This window comes from Geotrypetes seraphini, chromosome 4 (genome assembly GCF_902459505.1).
Source record: "Geotrypetes seraphini chromosome 4, aGeoSer1.1, whole genome shotgun sequence".
Classification (NCBI taxonomy): domain Eukaryota; kingdom Metazoa; phylum Chordata; class Amphibia; order Gymnophiona; family Dermophiidae; genus Geotrypetes; species Geotrypetes seraphini.
Genome location: NC_047087.1, coordinates 87,915,444 through 87,931,666, shown reverse-complemented (window position 1 = coordinate 87,931,666; position 16,223 = coordinate 87,915,444). Strand labels below are relative to the sequence as shown.

Here is a 16,223-nt window from a genome sequence, read left to right as displayed (position 1 = left end):
ATAGACGTATATCTGAAAAATGGCCATTTTCCAAAAAAAAACAAAAAAAAACCCCAAGATAGACATTTTGCAGTTTTGAAAATGGTCATGTTCACTACTGGATTTTTGGGTGCCTTCCTCAAAACATCCATACTCGGATTTAGATTAAAATGCCTCACCATGCCATTGAAACAGAACATCAAGATGTGAGCAATTTTTTAACACTATGGGATAGATATTCAAAGAGATTTGAACAGTCAGGAGAGGCTCCTGGCCATTTAAATCACTTGTGAGGGACTTCCCAGAGATGTTCTGTGGCACTTAATCAGTTAGTATCAGTGAATATCCCTTCTAACTACTTATATCAAAATTGGTTAGTTCCTGGGCATTGCAGGGGTAGAGTTAGGGTGGAGCAGAAACTTAACTGGTTAGTGACGATTTTCAGTCTGCTAACTGGCTAAATAACTGCATATATTGTAGTTAGTACAGTAAAACAGCTATCCTGATTTTATGCGGTAAGTTTACCAGGCAAAGGTCTGAATATCAGCTGGCACTCATTTAACTTCTGGGTCAAAGGTCATACCCAGATATTCAATACTGGGAGCTGTACCTGCTCTGGTACTGAATATCCAGAGTTAGTTCTGCCTGCAGCTGGCAGCAGCTTGCTAGCCACTTACCACCACAGGCTACTGGTCCTTACTCCCTACTAATTTTTTTGAACAATTTCTTCAGTTTTCTGTAATTTGTGAAACCTTGTGTCTGGGGTGTTCATGTAGAAAAGGACTGCTCCACTTCAAGGATGCTGACTTTCCTGTATAATTATCCATCTGTGTAATATTGCTTACACAGTTTATCGGTAGAAAAATATCACTCTAAATCTGAAGAACAGAGGAAGCACCTTGCTGGGCCAGACTAACGGTCATGAAATCCAGCATCTTGCTTCTGACAGTAACCATTAACTTCTCAGCAAAAGCCTTACATTTGGAGATGCTTTTCCTGCATCAGTGCTAGGTCAGAATGTTTTGCAAAACATCCATGGCAAAATATCACCCCCCTCAACAAACCATGGCCAGTCAACTTTTAAAATTTCTATTTATAACCAGAACTGCCTCTGAAATTACAGACACAAAAATAAAAGTCACAGTACATTTCTATCATCTGTTGCATACAATTATTGCTGAGTAACATATTTAACAGCTGTTTTCTGCCTTGTAAGGTGTTCCTTGCAACAACAATTCATTCAGGTGCAGCGGTAACATCTGTATTAAAAAGAAGAATGCAAAATGTGATACACTGGTGGATTGTCCAGATGGAAGTGATGAAAGAAGCTGCAGTAAGTTTTTCTTTAAATCTTTCTAGGTTAGTTTTTCTGTCTCTAGTCTTTTTCTGAAAATCTATATCAAATGCTCTTCTGCCTAGAATTATTTGTTCATAGTCATGATCATCAACTATTTCACAGATATTTGTTGTCCAACTCTTGTCATACTGAATTTTATATGAAAAAAAAGTGGAATGTCTGTAAACATCTGAACTTAAACATGAACCAGCTAATCTAACATTAGGGGTCCTTGTACTTAAGCTTAGCACTGTAATGGACATTAGCATGCATTAAATGCCATATAGACCATAGAAATAAAATAGGATACCAGGCATTTAGGGCCGGATTCTGTATAGGATGCCCAGTCTCAGAAGCCGCCTAAGCGGCTTTTGAGAATCGCACATAGACTGATGGGGTCCGGGGGGGTCTGGTAGGAGGGATGCCCATGATGTTCGGGGTGGCGTGGGTGGGGTTTCTGGCAGCAGGGACTGGGTATCCCTCCTGCTGTCAATGTACAGGGGAGTTCCGTCAGGAAGGACTAGGCATCCCTCCTGCCGGCGATGTTCAGTGGGAATGGGCAGCTGTGGCCGCTAAACTTATCATGACAACTTGCCGTGATAAGCTCAGCGGCCACGTCTGCTTACAATGCAGGCCAGAATTTTGCTGGCATCTACCGCAGGCCTAGAGAGGCGCATAGGGCCGCCTAGGCCCAACTAAGGCTACTTCCTTGCCAAGGCACGCCCACGTCTAGCCTTAGGCGAACTTAGGCACCCATTATGTCTATAGTTTCATTTAGGCAGAAGATATCAATGCAGACAACCATTAAGACAGACTATTTTAGAGCAAGTCATACTATAGTATTTTAGCACAGGGTCCTATTTTATGCAAAGAGATTCAGCGGTAAAATAACCTGTTTTAACGGTAGCCCACATTGATACCTTCCACCTCCCTCCACCCCCTTAGTGTCATGCATTCCAACTCTTCAGTCTTATTTTTTAGACATCTGGCATTCGCAAACAGGCAGTTCAAAGTATGCTTTTAATGTAATTTTAATTGTATGCAATTAATGCCCCAAGTTAGGCACCTAAACTTATTGAAAAAAGACCCCTGTTCCTGAATTTGTCTTTGCTGAAGGCTGTGGCATGAAGACTACCTTCCAGAAGCGAATAATTGGTGGATCTGATGCAGAAGAAAGTGAATGGCCCTGGCAAGTTAGCCTCCATTTTGCCGAATCGGCCTATTGTGGTGCATCAGTTTTATCAAAGGAATGGCTGCTCTCTGCTGCCCATTGTTTTCAAGGGGACATGTAAGTTGTGAGAGTTCATCAGTGTAATTCCTTTCAAATTCAGGCCTCTTGAGTGCCCCCCCCCCCCCATACCTCTTGAAATGTTCACTGGCATGAGCAACATCTTCCACCCTCTGCTCACACCATCCTCAGCTCCCTTCTGACATCACTTCCTGGTCCTGGTCCTGAGACCAGGAAGTGACATCAAAAGGCAGCTGAGGCCAGTGCAAGCAGCAAGTGGAAGATGGTGTTTGTTCCAGTTAACACTTAAAGAGGTATGCAGGGGGTGGAGAGGAGGAAAGACGCCAGCGCCCCCCTCTCCCCCCCCCCCCCCCGCAAAGACAGTGCCCAGGGTGGTCTGCACCCCCACCTCCCCTTACAATGCCACTGCATATCAGAAATAGACTGCCTCTATAGATAGCCATATGATGTGTGAAATTTGTACTAAAAGACCATTTGTTCATAAAGTATTTGATATTAAGTGAACAAAACATATTCTTATGTTGGCTAGGATTCTTGGAAGTTAATACTTGCATCTATCCAGAAAACAGCTTTTCGTACATACCAGGCTTTGGAACTCACTTCTTCAATTATCAATCCTATTTAGTATCAGTGAATGAATGAACACTCGGGATTTTTGTGCTCTAGAGGTGATTGCAATTGTGGCAGAGAGAGAAGCTCTGGAGGACAACAGAGGGATGGTTGATAAAAATGGGTGTGAGTGGCCAGGGAACAAAGTATGGATATATAGGAGTGGTATTCACCTCCAGTGCTCAAGGGCCATAAGTGAGTTGGGTCTTCAGGCTATCCCTAATGATTATCAATGTGATAGATTTGCACACCATGGAGGAAGTTCATATACAAATCTATCACGTGCATATTCATTAGAGTTAACCTGATGACTTGATCTGTTTGTGGCCCTTGAAGACTGCCAATGGTAGACAATGTTGGGTTTTTACACAGTGACTTAAATACAAAAAATTAAGGGATCCATATATTTAGCCAGCAGCAGTCAGCATTCTTTTTGGCTGCTGGTGGCATTATTCCCGGATATTCAGTGCCAGACCTTGAACCTGGTACCAGCATTGAACATCCAAATTTATGCTGTTGACTGTCTCTCAGTGGCGTAGTATGGGTGAGCAGCGCCCAGGGCAGTGGTGCCCCTCCCCTCCCTCCCTCCCCCGCTGTACACGCAGCCCCCTTCCCTTTCCCCGTACCTTTTTAACCTCTCCGGTGTGAGCAGCATGCCCACGTTGGCGTCAGATTGCCCTTTCACGTCACTTCCTAGGAGCAGCTCCTGGAAGTGACGTCAGAGAGAGCGCCAATGCCGACACCAGGGAAGTAAAAAGGTATGGAGGAAGGCAAGGGGCGCACACAGCAAGGAAAGGAGTGGGGGGGGGAGAGAAGGAGGGGCGCTGCGCACTTAGCATGATGGCACCCGGGATGGAAGCCCCCTCCCTTTCCTACGCCACTGCTGTTTCTTATCCGATTAAATGCAATATTTAGCAAGACTTGTAAACATACACATTCAGAGTGGGTTGGGGGGAAGGGAGTTGCATTGGAACTTGATTCAGGGTATATATGGATAGTTTCTTGTAGGTTTTATTTTATCTGAGTATTGGGTGGGAGGGCGGGGAAAAATTTAATTATATATTAATGTCTGAAAGTTTATTGTGCATGTCTTGTAATACTTTATGAATATGAATTACTTGTTGCACAATTGTAGTTTGAAAATCTAATAAAGATATATAAAAAAAAAAAAGACTACATTTTATGTAGTCTGATTTGTCAACTGGATGTTGCTGGATATTAGCACTTAACCGTATAAGTGCCAACTCTGCTCCTGGACTGCCCACAAAATAGCCAGTTTTCCATTTAGCAGTTAACCCTGATACTCACCAGTACTAACCAGCTAAATGCCACTGGATATCAGCAGATAGCCCCACACAAGCGATTTAACAAGCCAAGAGCCTCTCCTGCCTGGTTAAATGATTTGAATATTGACCTCTACAAAAATGTACTTTGCAATCTCTGATGTAGTACTGATAACTTCAGCAGAAACCAAATGACCTTCTTGAAAAATGTTTTCAGTAGGGCAATCTTTAATCCAGAGTCCCTGTTGTTAAGTAGATTATCAGATCCGAGATCCTGGACTGCTCATTTAGGGATGCATGTACAAGGAAAAGCCAAGTTTGTCACCTCCATCAAAAGAATCATCGTCCATGAGCGTTACAGCAACAATTTTGACTATGACATCGCACTGCTCCAACTCAGCAGCTCATGGGTAGACACGATGAAGCACTTTATTCAGCCAATCTGTATCCCTCCAGCAGCCCAGAAAGTATCGAGTGGCTCAAAATGCTGGGTAACAGGCTGGGGGCGACGACTGGAAGCAGGTGAGAGAGAAATGACGTTTGACTATTGAGTATTTTCCACAAGGATGAATGAATGCAGAACATTTTATAAAATAGAAATAAGGATGTAAAAAATGCAAGTGTAGCTTGCAGCATGTATAGCATGAACACTCATTTTGCAAAAGAACTTGCTGGAAAAAACAGCATCACTTGGGGTTCTGAACATGGGAGTGCCAGTACTTACACATGTAAGCGGCAAAAATGTAGGTTTGAGAGGAGTTTTGGAGGGCTCATCATGCATTAGAAGGGGGTTATACTGAGATGTACTTCTGGCACCATTTATGTGAAGTTCACAGCAGTGCCTTCTAATGTGCCCCAATGTTCTGAGTTGGCATGTCTGTATGGCCAGTCCATTAGAAAGCTGGCCCCTCCCACATCCAAATGGGCTTCATTTGGACATTTTCAACTTGGATGTTATTGTGGTCAAAAATGGGGAATAAAGTTAGATGTCTTGAGGTTGGACATCCTAGTGGCCAAGACATCCAACTAGATGATTCCCCCCCCAAAAAAAAAATAAAAAAAAATTGGACATCCAGCATTTCCAAAAATAAACCCTTCTAGAAGTCTAATTTTGGATGTTTTGTGGGAAACGTCCAAAGTCAGACTTTCCTGTCAAAAATGCCCCCTTCAATGGTTTTTCTAGATTTACTATTTACACATGCAGATTAGGTCAGTGTCTAATCAATGAAACTGTTCTTAAATGTGTTTTGGATGACTTTGGCTCTTTTTTCAGAAACTGTTCTCATAGTCTTAACTCCTAGAGGATGAATATCAATCAAATATTTTTGTTTCTTTGGATAGACATTCTCCAAGGCATCTGAAAGTAACATATAAATATACAGGGTCCCGATTCAACAACTTGAAGATCCAGCTAAATACAATTAACTGTATCATTCTAAAAGCATCCCATCTAACAATATGCCTAACAAGTAGACTTTAATGTAGCATATTCATATTTTTGTGCAGATAAGGCTATTGGTTGATTTCCAAGAGGCACCAGATCCATTATGTAACAAGGCAGATAAGGTATAGGGTAGTTTGGATTCATCTCTATGTCAATGATGCAGGCAAAGTAGACGACATCCCTATTGTACTTTGGCCACTGGAAAAGAGTGATGTATACAAGCCACTTATACCTATAACTAAGGAGAGGCATCCAAAATAGGAAAAAAGGGGTGGTGGTAAGAAGACAATTGAGGAAAAGTAAGACAAAGTATAACAACCCCCTCCCCACACAAAAAAAATTTACCTCAATTTTAGGGGAGGGTTGTATTGTGTCTTATTATTTTCCAATCCCTTCTTATCCCCTCCTTCCCATTTTGAATTCTTCTTCTTATCTATAAGCAGATCAATACACGTTTCTCGTTTCCAGTGACCAAAAATCACATTAGTAGCAGTAGAACAAGAGAGGCCTCCTCAAAGATTTGAGACCATGAAATATTACTGAAGTTCTAATGTTCTTGTAATTCTTTATAGCTACCAAGTACATCTCTAATTCTGAAATTTAGTGCATATATTTCAGATACCAAAGGTTCAACAATTCTTCAGAAAGCAGAGGTGGAAATCATTGATCAAACAACCTGTTATTCTACATATGGACTTATTTCTCCACGAATGATATGTGCAGGATTAATATCGGGAAAAAGAGATGCTTGTAAAGTAAGTCCTCTTTCCATTGCTTATTCAATAATTTAAAAGTAGTCAATATTAAATGTTTCTGTTTGGTCTTGTAGCTCCCTCCTATTCTTTGTGGGCTTTCATTTCAGCTGCATCAGACCTCTACTGGGGCTTTGGTACTGAACAAGTCGATCCCCTGTTGTGGAAGAGTTTTGCATCCAAGGTCTTATGTGCATTATAACATAGTAACATAGTAACATAGTAGATGATGGCAGATAAAGACCCGAATGGTCCATCCAGTCTGCCCAACCTGATTCAATTTAAATTTTTTTTATTTTTTTCTTCTTAGCTATTTCTGGGCAAGAATCCAAAGCTTTACCTGGTACTGTGCTTGGGTTCCAACTGCCAAAATCTCTGTTAAGACTTACTCCAGCCCATCTACACCCTCCCAGCCATTGAAGCCCTCCCCAGCCCATCCTCCACCAAAACGGCCATATACAGACACAGACCGTGCAAGTCTGCCCAGTACTGGCCTTAGTTCAATATTTAATATTATTTTCTGATTCTAAATCCTCTGTGTTCATCCCACGCTTCTTTGAACTCAGTCACAGTTTTACTCTCCACCACCTCTCTCGGGAGCGCATTCCTAATGTTGCCCCTGAATCTACCACCCCTCAACCTCAAATTATGTCCTCTGGTTTTACTATTTTTCTTTCTCTGGAAAAGATTTTGTTCTACGTTAATACCCTTCAAGTATTTGAACGTCTGAATCATATCTCTCTTGTCTCTCCTTTCCTCTAGAGCAGGGGTGCCCACACTTTTTGGGCTTGCAAGCTACTTTTAAAATGACCAAGTCAAAATGATCTACCAACAATAAAATTTTAAAAAAACACAACGCACACTGTACGCATAGAATTGTTAATTATCATTCCTATTCCGGGGTTTTTTCAAAGAGGTCAAAGCAGATGACTTTATGCACTGTCACCTCAGTAACAACCATACAAAAATAGACAAATACCTAACCCCTCCCTTTTTACTAAACCACGCAGTGGCGTACCTAGGGTATGTGGCACCCGGGGCCCATCATTTTTTGACACACCCCCTCCCCTATATAAAAAAATATTTTTTGTAATGACCATGAACCGGAATAAATGGTCAGAATAGAAACAGGCAGTGAAAATTTTTTTATATTCCAAACATAACATAACATAAATTATGTCTGAATTGTCATGACATCAGAAGTACATATGGAGTAGTTGCAGGTGATGCTTGGGACAGTTCTGATTGTGTTAGTTCGGTTTTATGTTTTTTTTTAATAGAAGGGTTTTTATTTCTTTTTGAAGGTTTTGCAGTCTGTGGTCGATGTCAATTGGTTGTAGAGTTGGGGGTCGAGTGTTGCAGCTCGAATGGCTAGGAGGTTGTCGAACAGTTTTTTTCTTTTGACGTTTTTGGTTGGAGGGTGTGTGAATGGTGCGTGAGTTCTCCTATGTCTGTTTGAAGTGGATTGAATTATTTAGTTGAAGAAATTAGTTACCCCCTCATCTCACACACATTAATTCTCTTCCATTTTTGTTCCCATTATAAAAAACACTGATAAGTTCCCAGAAAAAAAATACATTAAAATAAGAAGTGAAAACAAAGGCCCCTACAGATGAGAACATAACATAAGAATAGCCTAACTGGGTCAGACCAATGGTCCATCATGCCCAGTAGCCCATTCTCATGGTAGCCAATCCAGGACACTAATACCTGGTCAAAACCCAAAGAGTAGCAACATTCCATGCTACCGATCCAGGGCAAGCAGACACTTCCCCCATGTCTTAATAACAGATTATGGACTTTTCCTCCAGGAATTTGTCCAAATCTTTCTTAAAACCAGCTACACTATCTGCTTTTACCATAACTTCTGGCCACTTCATTTTTAAGTTTAGATCTTTCCTTTCAGAGATCTTGCTAGATGTCAAATACAGCACAAGGTAACTTCACATGGACTTAGCTGTGCAGGAAATGTGAATCTCCTCATACACCCACCATATAGTGCAAAAATGTGCAAAGGTCTATTTTTTTCTTTCGATCACTACATAGCCTAATGCCACAAAAGCAGCGCTGTTACAAACATATTCTGTAGGTCAATGCTAAGGATAACAAAGTTTCCTTCCTTGGACCAGAAGGAGATAAACCACTGGAAGAGATCCCAAAACAACACCCAAAGACCCACTCAGTGTGTGAACCAGTTGAGGGGATTGGACTAACTGGGGGGTGGAAATGGGCCCGGAGTTTGCTCAGCAGAATTTCCCAGACCACCTCTTCCTCTCAACACATTGACACGCTGCCACCATCACCACTAGGAACACCTCACTGGGTAGGCCAGCTATGCTATAAACTTTATAAAACACATTATTATATTTTCTTATAAAGCACATATTTTAACTGAACTCTCTGACATCCTCAGCCTTTCCATTCACAAAAATAGAAGGAAGAAAAGTTCCCATTTCTTGCTTTCTCATGTCCCCGGCCTATAAAATATTTTTTTTCTGCAGACCCTTCAAAAGTCTGACCAAATCCTCGTTTCACTTGCATTATAAAGTACTGAGGATGCCATCTCTCCCCAATCCCAGGTCCTAAAGTCTAAGACAGTAGCGCAAACTAATGCTGCCAGATTCAGGAAAAAAAATTTTGATTCGATTCAGCCTATTGAATTGGTTTTTCAATTCGATTTTCCTGCCCAGTTGGGTGATTTTTTTCAAAACTCCTGGTGGGTTTTATACCCCCTTTGGCTTCTCCTAACCACACTGGCGCTGTGGTGTAAATAAAATAAAAAAACAAAAAGGACATTTTCTCTCTCTGTTAAATCCTAGCTCATGTTTGCAGTCCAACACCAGCTCTGGCAGGATACACATTTCAAATCTGACATATTATAATCACAAAACAAAAAATAAAATTAATTTTTCTACCTTTTGTTGTCTGGTTATATTTCAAATCTTGTTGGTCCAAGGCTCTGGTTTTCTTCTGATAACTTGCTTGCCAGGGTCTCTTTCTTTCTGCATGCTAACCATCCATCTGCCAACTATGTCCTCCCTTTCCATTTCCCTTCCCTTCCCAGGAAGTCTGGTATCTTTCCTTTTTTTCATCTCCCTCCACAGATCCACCTTTTCTTAACCACCCTTTCATCCAGCATCTCTCCCTCCTTCCCCACCACCCCAGAGTCCACCATCTCTCCCTTTCTTTTCCTAATTACCCTCCTATCTAGTATCTCTATCCCTCCTTCACACCTTCCCTTGTGTCCAATTTCTCTCCCTTTCTGTTCCTTCCCTCCCTAAATCCCATGGTCCATCATCTCTCTCCCTCTCCTCTATTTTCAGACCCATTATTTCTCCCCCCCCCCCAAAGTTTGGCATATGCACGTTTCTTTGAACACCCCCTTCCCTCCGTGTACTTCTAAACCAGGGTCCCCCCCAAAGGCCTGTCCCCCCTTAAAGGTCTGCCTGTCCCCCCATGAAGGCCTGCACTCCCCTTGAAGGCCTGTCCCACCCCCTTGTAGGCCTGTCCCCCCCTTGAAGGCCTGTCCCCCCCCTTGTAGGCCTGTCCCCCCCCTTGCTGGCCTGCCTGCCTGTCCCCCCCTTGAAGGCCTGTCCCCCCCTTGAAGGCCTGCACCCCCTTGAAGGTCTGCACCCCCCGATGGCCTGCACCCCTCCCGAAGGCCTGTTCCCTCCTTGAAGGCCTGTCCCACCCCCTTGTAGCTTGTCCCCCCCTTGTAGGCCTGTCCTCCCTTGAAGGTCTGCCTGCCTGACCCCCCTTGAAGGCCTGCACCCCCTTGAAGGTCTGCACCCCCCCGAAGGCCTGCACCCCCCCCCAAGGCCTGTCCCCCCCCTTGAAGGCCTGCACCCCCCCCCCGAAGGCCTGCACCCCCCCGAAGGCCTGTCCCCCCCTTGAAGGCCTGTTCCACCCCCTTGAAGGCCTGCACCCCCTTGAAGGTCTGCACCCCCCCAAAGGCCTGCACCCCCTCCAAAAGGCCTGCACCCCCCCAAAGGCCTGCACCCCCCGAAGGCCTGTCCCCCCCTTGAAGGCCTGTTCCACCCCCTTGAAAGCCTGTTCCATCCCCTTGTAGGCCTGTCCCACCCCCTTGTAGACCTGTCCCCCCCTTGAAGGCCTGCCTGTCCCCCTTGAAGGCCTGCACCCCTTGAAGGTCTGCACCCCCCCCGAAGGTCTGTCCCCCCCTTGAAGGCCTGTCCCCCCTTGAAGGCCTGCCTGCCTGCCTGCCTGTCACCCCCTTCCCCTTGAAAGCCTTCCTGCCTGCCTGCCCGCCCGCCCCACCCTGAAGGCCTGATGCCCCGACCCATCCCAAAGGACCGCTCGCCCCCCTGGCCTCCCCGCACCACCTATGAAGCAGCCGCAGCAGGATCGCGACGTCAGCGATCCCTGCGCTGCTTAGGCGCTGCTTCCTGCGCTGCGTTCCCGCCCCTCCTCTGACGTCAGAGGAGGGGCGGGACCGCGGCACAGGAAGCAGCGCCCAAGCAGTTCAGGGATCGCTGACGTCGCGATCCTGCTGCGGGCTGCTTCACAGGTGGTGCGGGAAGGTCAGTGGGGCGAGCGGTCTTTCGGGGGTGGGGGGGACTGAACGGTAAGGCCGGGAGCACCCCCTCAGGGTTGGCACCCGGGGCGCACCCCCCCGCCCCTCCCTCGGTGCGCCACTGAAACCACGATAGCAGTTTTTAGCGCAGGGAGCTGCGCTGAATGCCCAGCGCTGCTCTCGACGCTCATAGGCTCCCTGCGCTAAAAACCTCTATTGCGGTTTAGTAAAAGGGGACCATATTGTAAAATATAGAGAGCAGATATAAATTCAGTCACATTTTGATCACTAAATTTAAAATAAAATCATTTTTCCTACCTTGTCTGGTGATTTCATGAGTCTCTGGTTGCACTTTCTTCTTCTGACTGTGCATCCAATCTTTCTTCCCTTCTTTTAGCCTGTATGCTTCCTCTCCTCCTGACCTCATTCCCCCCTCCCCCCAACGTTTTCTTCTCTCCCTGCCCTCTCTTTCTTTCTCTCTTCATGCCCCCTTTCTTTTTTCTGTTTCTCTTCTTTCCTTCTGTCTCCCTGCCTGTCCTCTTTCTCCCTCCCTGCCCTCCCCCAAGCCACTGCCACTGCCGCTGCCATCAGATAACAGGCCCCCAAAGCCGCCCACCGCTGGCCAAGCTCTCCTTGCTTCGGGCCCACCAGCATTCCTCTCCCCGACGTCAATTTTGCCGTCGAAGAGGAAGTTCCGCTGGCCAAAACTTCCTCTCCGACGGCAGAATTGACGTCGGGTAGAGGAAGGCTGATCGGTCCAAGATCGACCTATTGGGAGAAATGCTGCCGGGTCCTGCCTTTGAGGAAACAGAAAGTAGGCAGGACCTGGCAGCAAGAAGAGCTAATCGCAAGCTTCACTGACCTGTCTCCCGCTTTAGCCCGCGAATGGGGCTCTAACATGTGCGTGCCGGCTTCCCTTCTCTCTCTCCCCCCCCCGGACATAACTTCCGGTTTCAGAGGGAAGAGAAGGGAAGCCGGTACAAGCACACGTTAGCCCCCGGAGCATAAATTCTCCAAGCCGTTTTTTTGTGGTTTTTTTTAATGTTGAGCAGCGGAGGCAGCAGCAGAATTCAGGAGTGGGCCAGTCAGGAGGGGAAAAAAGAGAAGGGAAGAAGGGAACCCGCTCTGCGATTGACTGGGGTCGCCTGAGCGAGCGACCTGTCGATCGCGATCGACGTGTTGGGCACCCCTGCTCTAGAGTATACATATTCAGGGCTTCCAGTCTCTCCTCATATACATATTCAGGGCTTCCAGTCTCTCCTATTTGCATATTAGAGTTTAGGGAATTCATCGGACCTGCCAGGATCGGGCAGGTTCATGAATCTAGCCCTAAGTGTGGATCCTGCACCTAAATTTACATGTTTAACCTGTAATTGTTTCTAATTAGCACCAATAATTGCTTGTTAAAATGCCAGTTATTGGCTTTGACACGCAGCTCCTGATTGGTATGGCCCAACTTTAGTACCGGAAGAGGCAGTCGGAGCATACAGCGAGTAATTTCCTTCACTCGCCGGCACTCTGGCTGCCCTCTCCTGCCTCCCTGCCCGGTCATTCACGGTTGGAAAATAGCACGAATGACCGGAACCGCGAACTGCCGACCGCGAATTCGCGGGGGAGCACTGTATATACATTCCAGATCTAAAGATAAAGTTAAAGAATTCTACATCATTATTTTAAAAATAGATGTAGGGCAGAAAGTGAAAGAGAGAAAAACAGCAAATGGATAAGAAAACCCTGGAAACACAGTTAAGAGCACAGACTGAAGAAGTGCAACCAGAGTCTGAGAAAATATGATTAGAAAAATAAAAACACCAGACAAAAAAGGTAGGGAAAATTATTTTATTTTCAATTTAGTGAATGAAATGTGTGTATATCTGCTGTCTATATTTTGCACTGTTCAGGAAGAAATTAATTTCTTTCTGTTTCTCTAGTGTTGTATTACATGTAGTCTGGCATCTTAGGTTTTCATTTATATTAGTACTTTTAGGGTTCCTTTTACAAAGGTGCGCTAACGTTTTTAGTGCACGCATCAAATTAGCGCACGCTATAGTGTGCGGTACCTGAAAAACTACCGCCTGCTCAAGAGGAGGCGGTAGCGGCTAGTGCGCACAGCAATTTAGCATGCGCTATTCCGCGCGTTAAGGCCCTAACGCACCTTTGTAAAAGGAGCCCTTGGTTTGTGGTCCTGTATTTGCATAGGGGTTATCTTTGTTCTGCATGTGCAACCAAGGCCAGGTGTTCTGGTATGAATGAAGATTGAGAAGTGTTATTGGCATCATGGCCGCATTTAGAAAGATATTTGTCAGCTCTCCTTCAGCCCTTTTGGACCCAAAACAGCCCTCACTTAAAAATTAGCGAAGACCACTGCCCTAGGGTTACCATATGACTTCAGGAAAAAGAGGGTGGATTGAGACATCTGGGTTTTACTTCCATTGATTTAAATGTTAATAAAACCCAGATGTCTCGATTCATCTTCCTTTTTTGGACGTGCTTCTGAGGCGGAATTTAGGCGAGTCTGGGGCAGAGCTCAGGTGGGGTCTAGGGCAGATCTTATGGGTCCCCCAAACAAAAAAGCGTTCTGCTGCCTGTTTAAAATGTCTTTGTAAAGGAATGTTTGTATTTTTGTTGAAGGATTTTTGTTGGTGCTAAGATAATTTTAATTTTATTTTAGGGTGATTCTGGTGGGCCCCTCTCATGTCAAAGAAAAGTTGATGGAAAGTGGTACCTGGCAGGCATTGTTAGTTGGGGTTATGGCTGTGGACGGCCAAACTTCCCTGGAGTATACTCAAGCGTGTCAAATTTTGCCTCGTGGATTCATAAACATCTACCTTTTATTTTGTAATTGTTGTGAATGCTTTGTAATGTCTTCATAATAAATTGATCACATGTCAAATGTAACTAGTGACTGGTATTTATTCATTTTTTTTAATATAATGCAGTTATATGATATTTTTTAAAATAGATCACATCTCCATTCTCTTAGTGGAGTAGAAAAGGTAGATGTAAATCACTTGTTCTCTCTTTCCAAAAATACTAGTGCTAGGGGGCATGTGATGAAGCTATTAAGTAGCAGATTTAAAACAAACCGGATAAAATATTTCTTCACATAATGTGTAATTAAACTCTGGAATTCATTGGCAGAGAATGTGGTGAAATCAGCTTGCTTTGCAGGGTTTAAAAAAAGGCTTGGATAATTTCCTAAACGAGAAGTCCATAGGCCATTGTTGAGATGGCTTGGGCAAATCCATTGCTTGATCCTAGGATAAGCAGCATAAAATATGTTTTACTACTTGGGACCTAGCTACATACTTGGGACCTGGGTTGGTCACTGTTGGAAACAGGATACTGGGCTTGATGACCTTCGGTGTGTCCCAGTATGGCAATTCTTATGTTCTTAAAATAAACATTCTGTATGACATAGTGTGGAACCCATATGGATAGGAATTGCATATGTGAAGGGAAGGAATATACAGGTAGGATTATACTACCATCCCCCAGGACAGAATGAGCAGACAGATGAAGAAATGTTTATAAGGTATAGACAATTCTGTTCTTTAAAGAATGATTTAAGGGCAAGATCAGCTGAATTACTCAATAAGTTGCAGAGAAGGGATTATCCTACTTCCATTATAAAACATTTAGCAAAGAGATCATTACTGTATATAGTACCAGAGAAGATTTGGTGCAATATGGACCTAAGGATGATTGTATTGTGGTCATGTCATATGTTTTACAGTAGAGAATGGCACAGGGACACATTTTTCTCCGTCCCATCCCCACGAGTTTTGTCGCTGGCCCTGCTCCATTCCTGTAAGCTCTGCCTTAACCACACGAGCCTTGAACACTTACGATTTTAAAGTTACATTACATTAGACTACATTAGATGTCTTCTATCCCGCCAATACCTTTCAATTCTAGGCGGTTTACAACAAGAAATGAGCCTGGGCATTCCCAGGGAGATTACAAGGTTGATAGCTATAGTATGCTTCGGGATCTGGGCATGGTCGATACGGTTTGGTTAGATCATTTGACAAATTTCTTGAATAGTATGGTTTTCGTTTCTTTCCTGAATGTTTTGTAGTTGGGCATCGTGGTCAGCAGATTTGAGAGGTGGTGGTCTATTTTTGCTGCTCTGGTGGCTAGTAGACCGTCATGCCTTTGATTGGGGGGGTGGGTAAAGTGTGCATGAGTTCGCCTTGGTCTGGATGTGTTTTTCCTGATTAGGCGGTTTTTCAGATAGCTTGGTCCATTTCCATTTAGGGCTTTGAATAGGATGCAGTAGAATTTGTGTTGTATGCGTGCTTGTACTGGGAGCCAGTGTGAGTCTTGGAAAGCTGAGGTAATGTGGTCATATTTTTTCAGTGAGTATATTAGTCTTATGGCTGTATTTTGGACTGTTTGTAATTGTTTTAGCATGTTGGCAGGGCATGACAGGTAAAGTATGTTACAGTAGGCAAGGAGTCCTAGGATTAGCGCTTGTTCTATGAGTTTGAATTGTTTGTTGCGGAAGTATTTTTGGACTTGTCTTCAGTTGCGCATGGTTGCGAATGCCTTCTGATCCGTTTTGCTGATTTGAAGTTGCATGGTGCAGCCTTTGTCTATCATTATTCCCAGAAGTTTTAGGTTAGGTTGTAAGGGATATGTGATGAAGTTTATTTCTACATTTGAGGCTTGTGCAGATGAGAACAAAGCTTGCAGGAATGGGGCAGGGACAGGAAAAGAACTCGCCGGGAAAGGACGGGGAAATGAGTTCCCGTGGGGATGGGGAGAAATGTGTCCCCATGTCATTCTCTATTTTACAGTACAACCCAAAGTATTAGGCGTCATTTGGATTTATTGAGAGTGAATGCTTGTTTTGTTTAAATATTTTTATTCATTTTGAAGCCAAAAATAAGTGCAACATATTATACAGACATTTTACACTTTAACAGCACTTAAATTCTATCAAATTATATTTAATTACAAATACGTATTTCATTCTCTCCCCCCCCCCACACTTTCTACATTTCCAACAATTGCACTCTAAATTAAAAGTATTTC

The 16,223-nt window shown here is 44.1% G+C and overlaps 1 protein-coding gene across 1 annotated transcript in view; it reads left to right on the top strand.

Moving 5' to 3' along the window:
* The window catches only part of TMPRSS7 (transmembrane serine protease 7), a 67,941-nt gene extending 53,880 nt beyond the window's left edge, over window positions 1–14,061 (top strand). The window contains exons 14-18 of the mRNA XM_033942910.1: window positions 1,196–1,312; window positions 2,432–2,603; window positions 4,713–4,978; window positions 6,519–6,655; window positions 13,855–14,061. Coding sequence (XP_033798801.1) covers window positions 1,196–1,312; window positions 2,432–2,603; window positions 4,713–4,978; window positions 6,519–6,655; window positions 13,855–14,025 — 863 coding nt within the window. The 3' untranslated portion in view covers window positions 14,026–14,061. The remainder of the gene's footprint in view (window positions 1–1,195; window positions 1,313–2,431; window positions 2,604–4,712; window positions 4,979–6,518; window positions 6,656–13,854) is intronic.
* The last annotated feature ends 2,162 nt before the right edge of the window (window positions 14,062–16,223 follow it).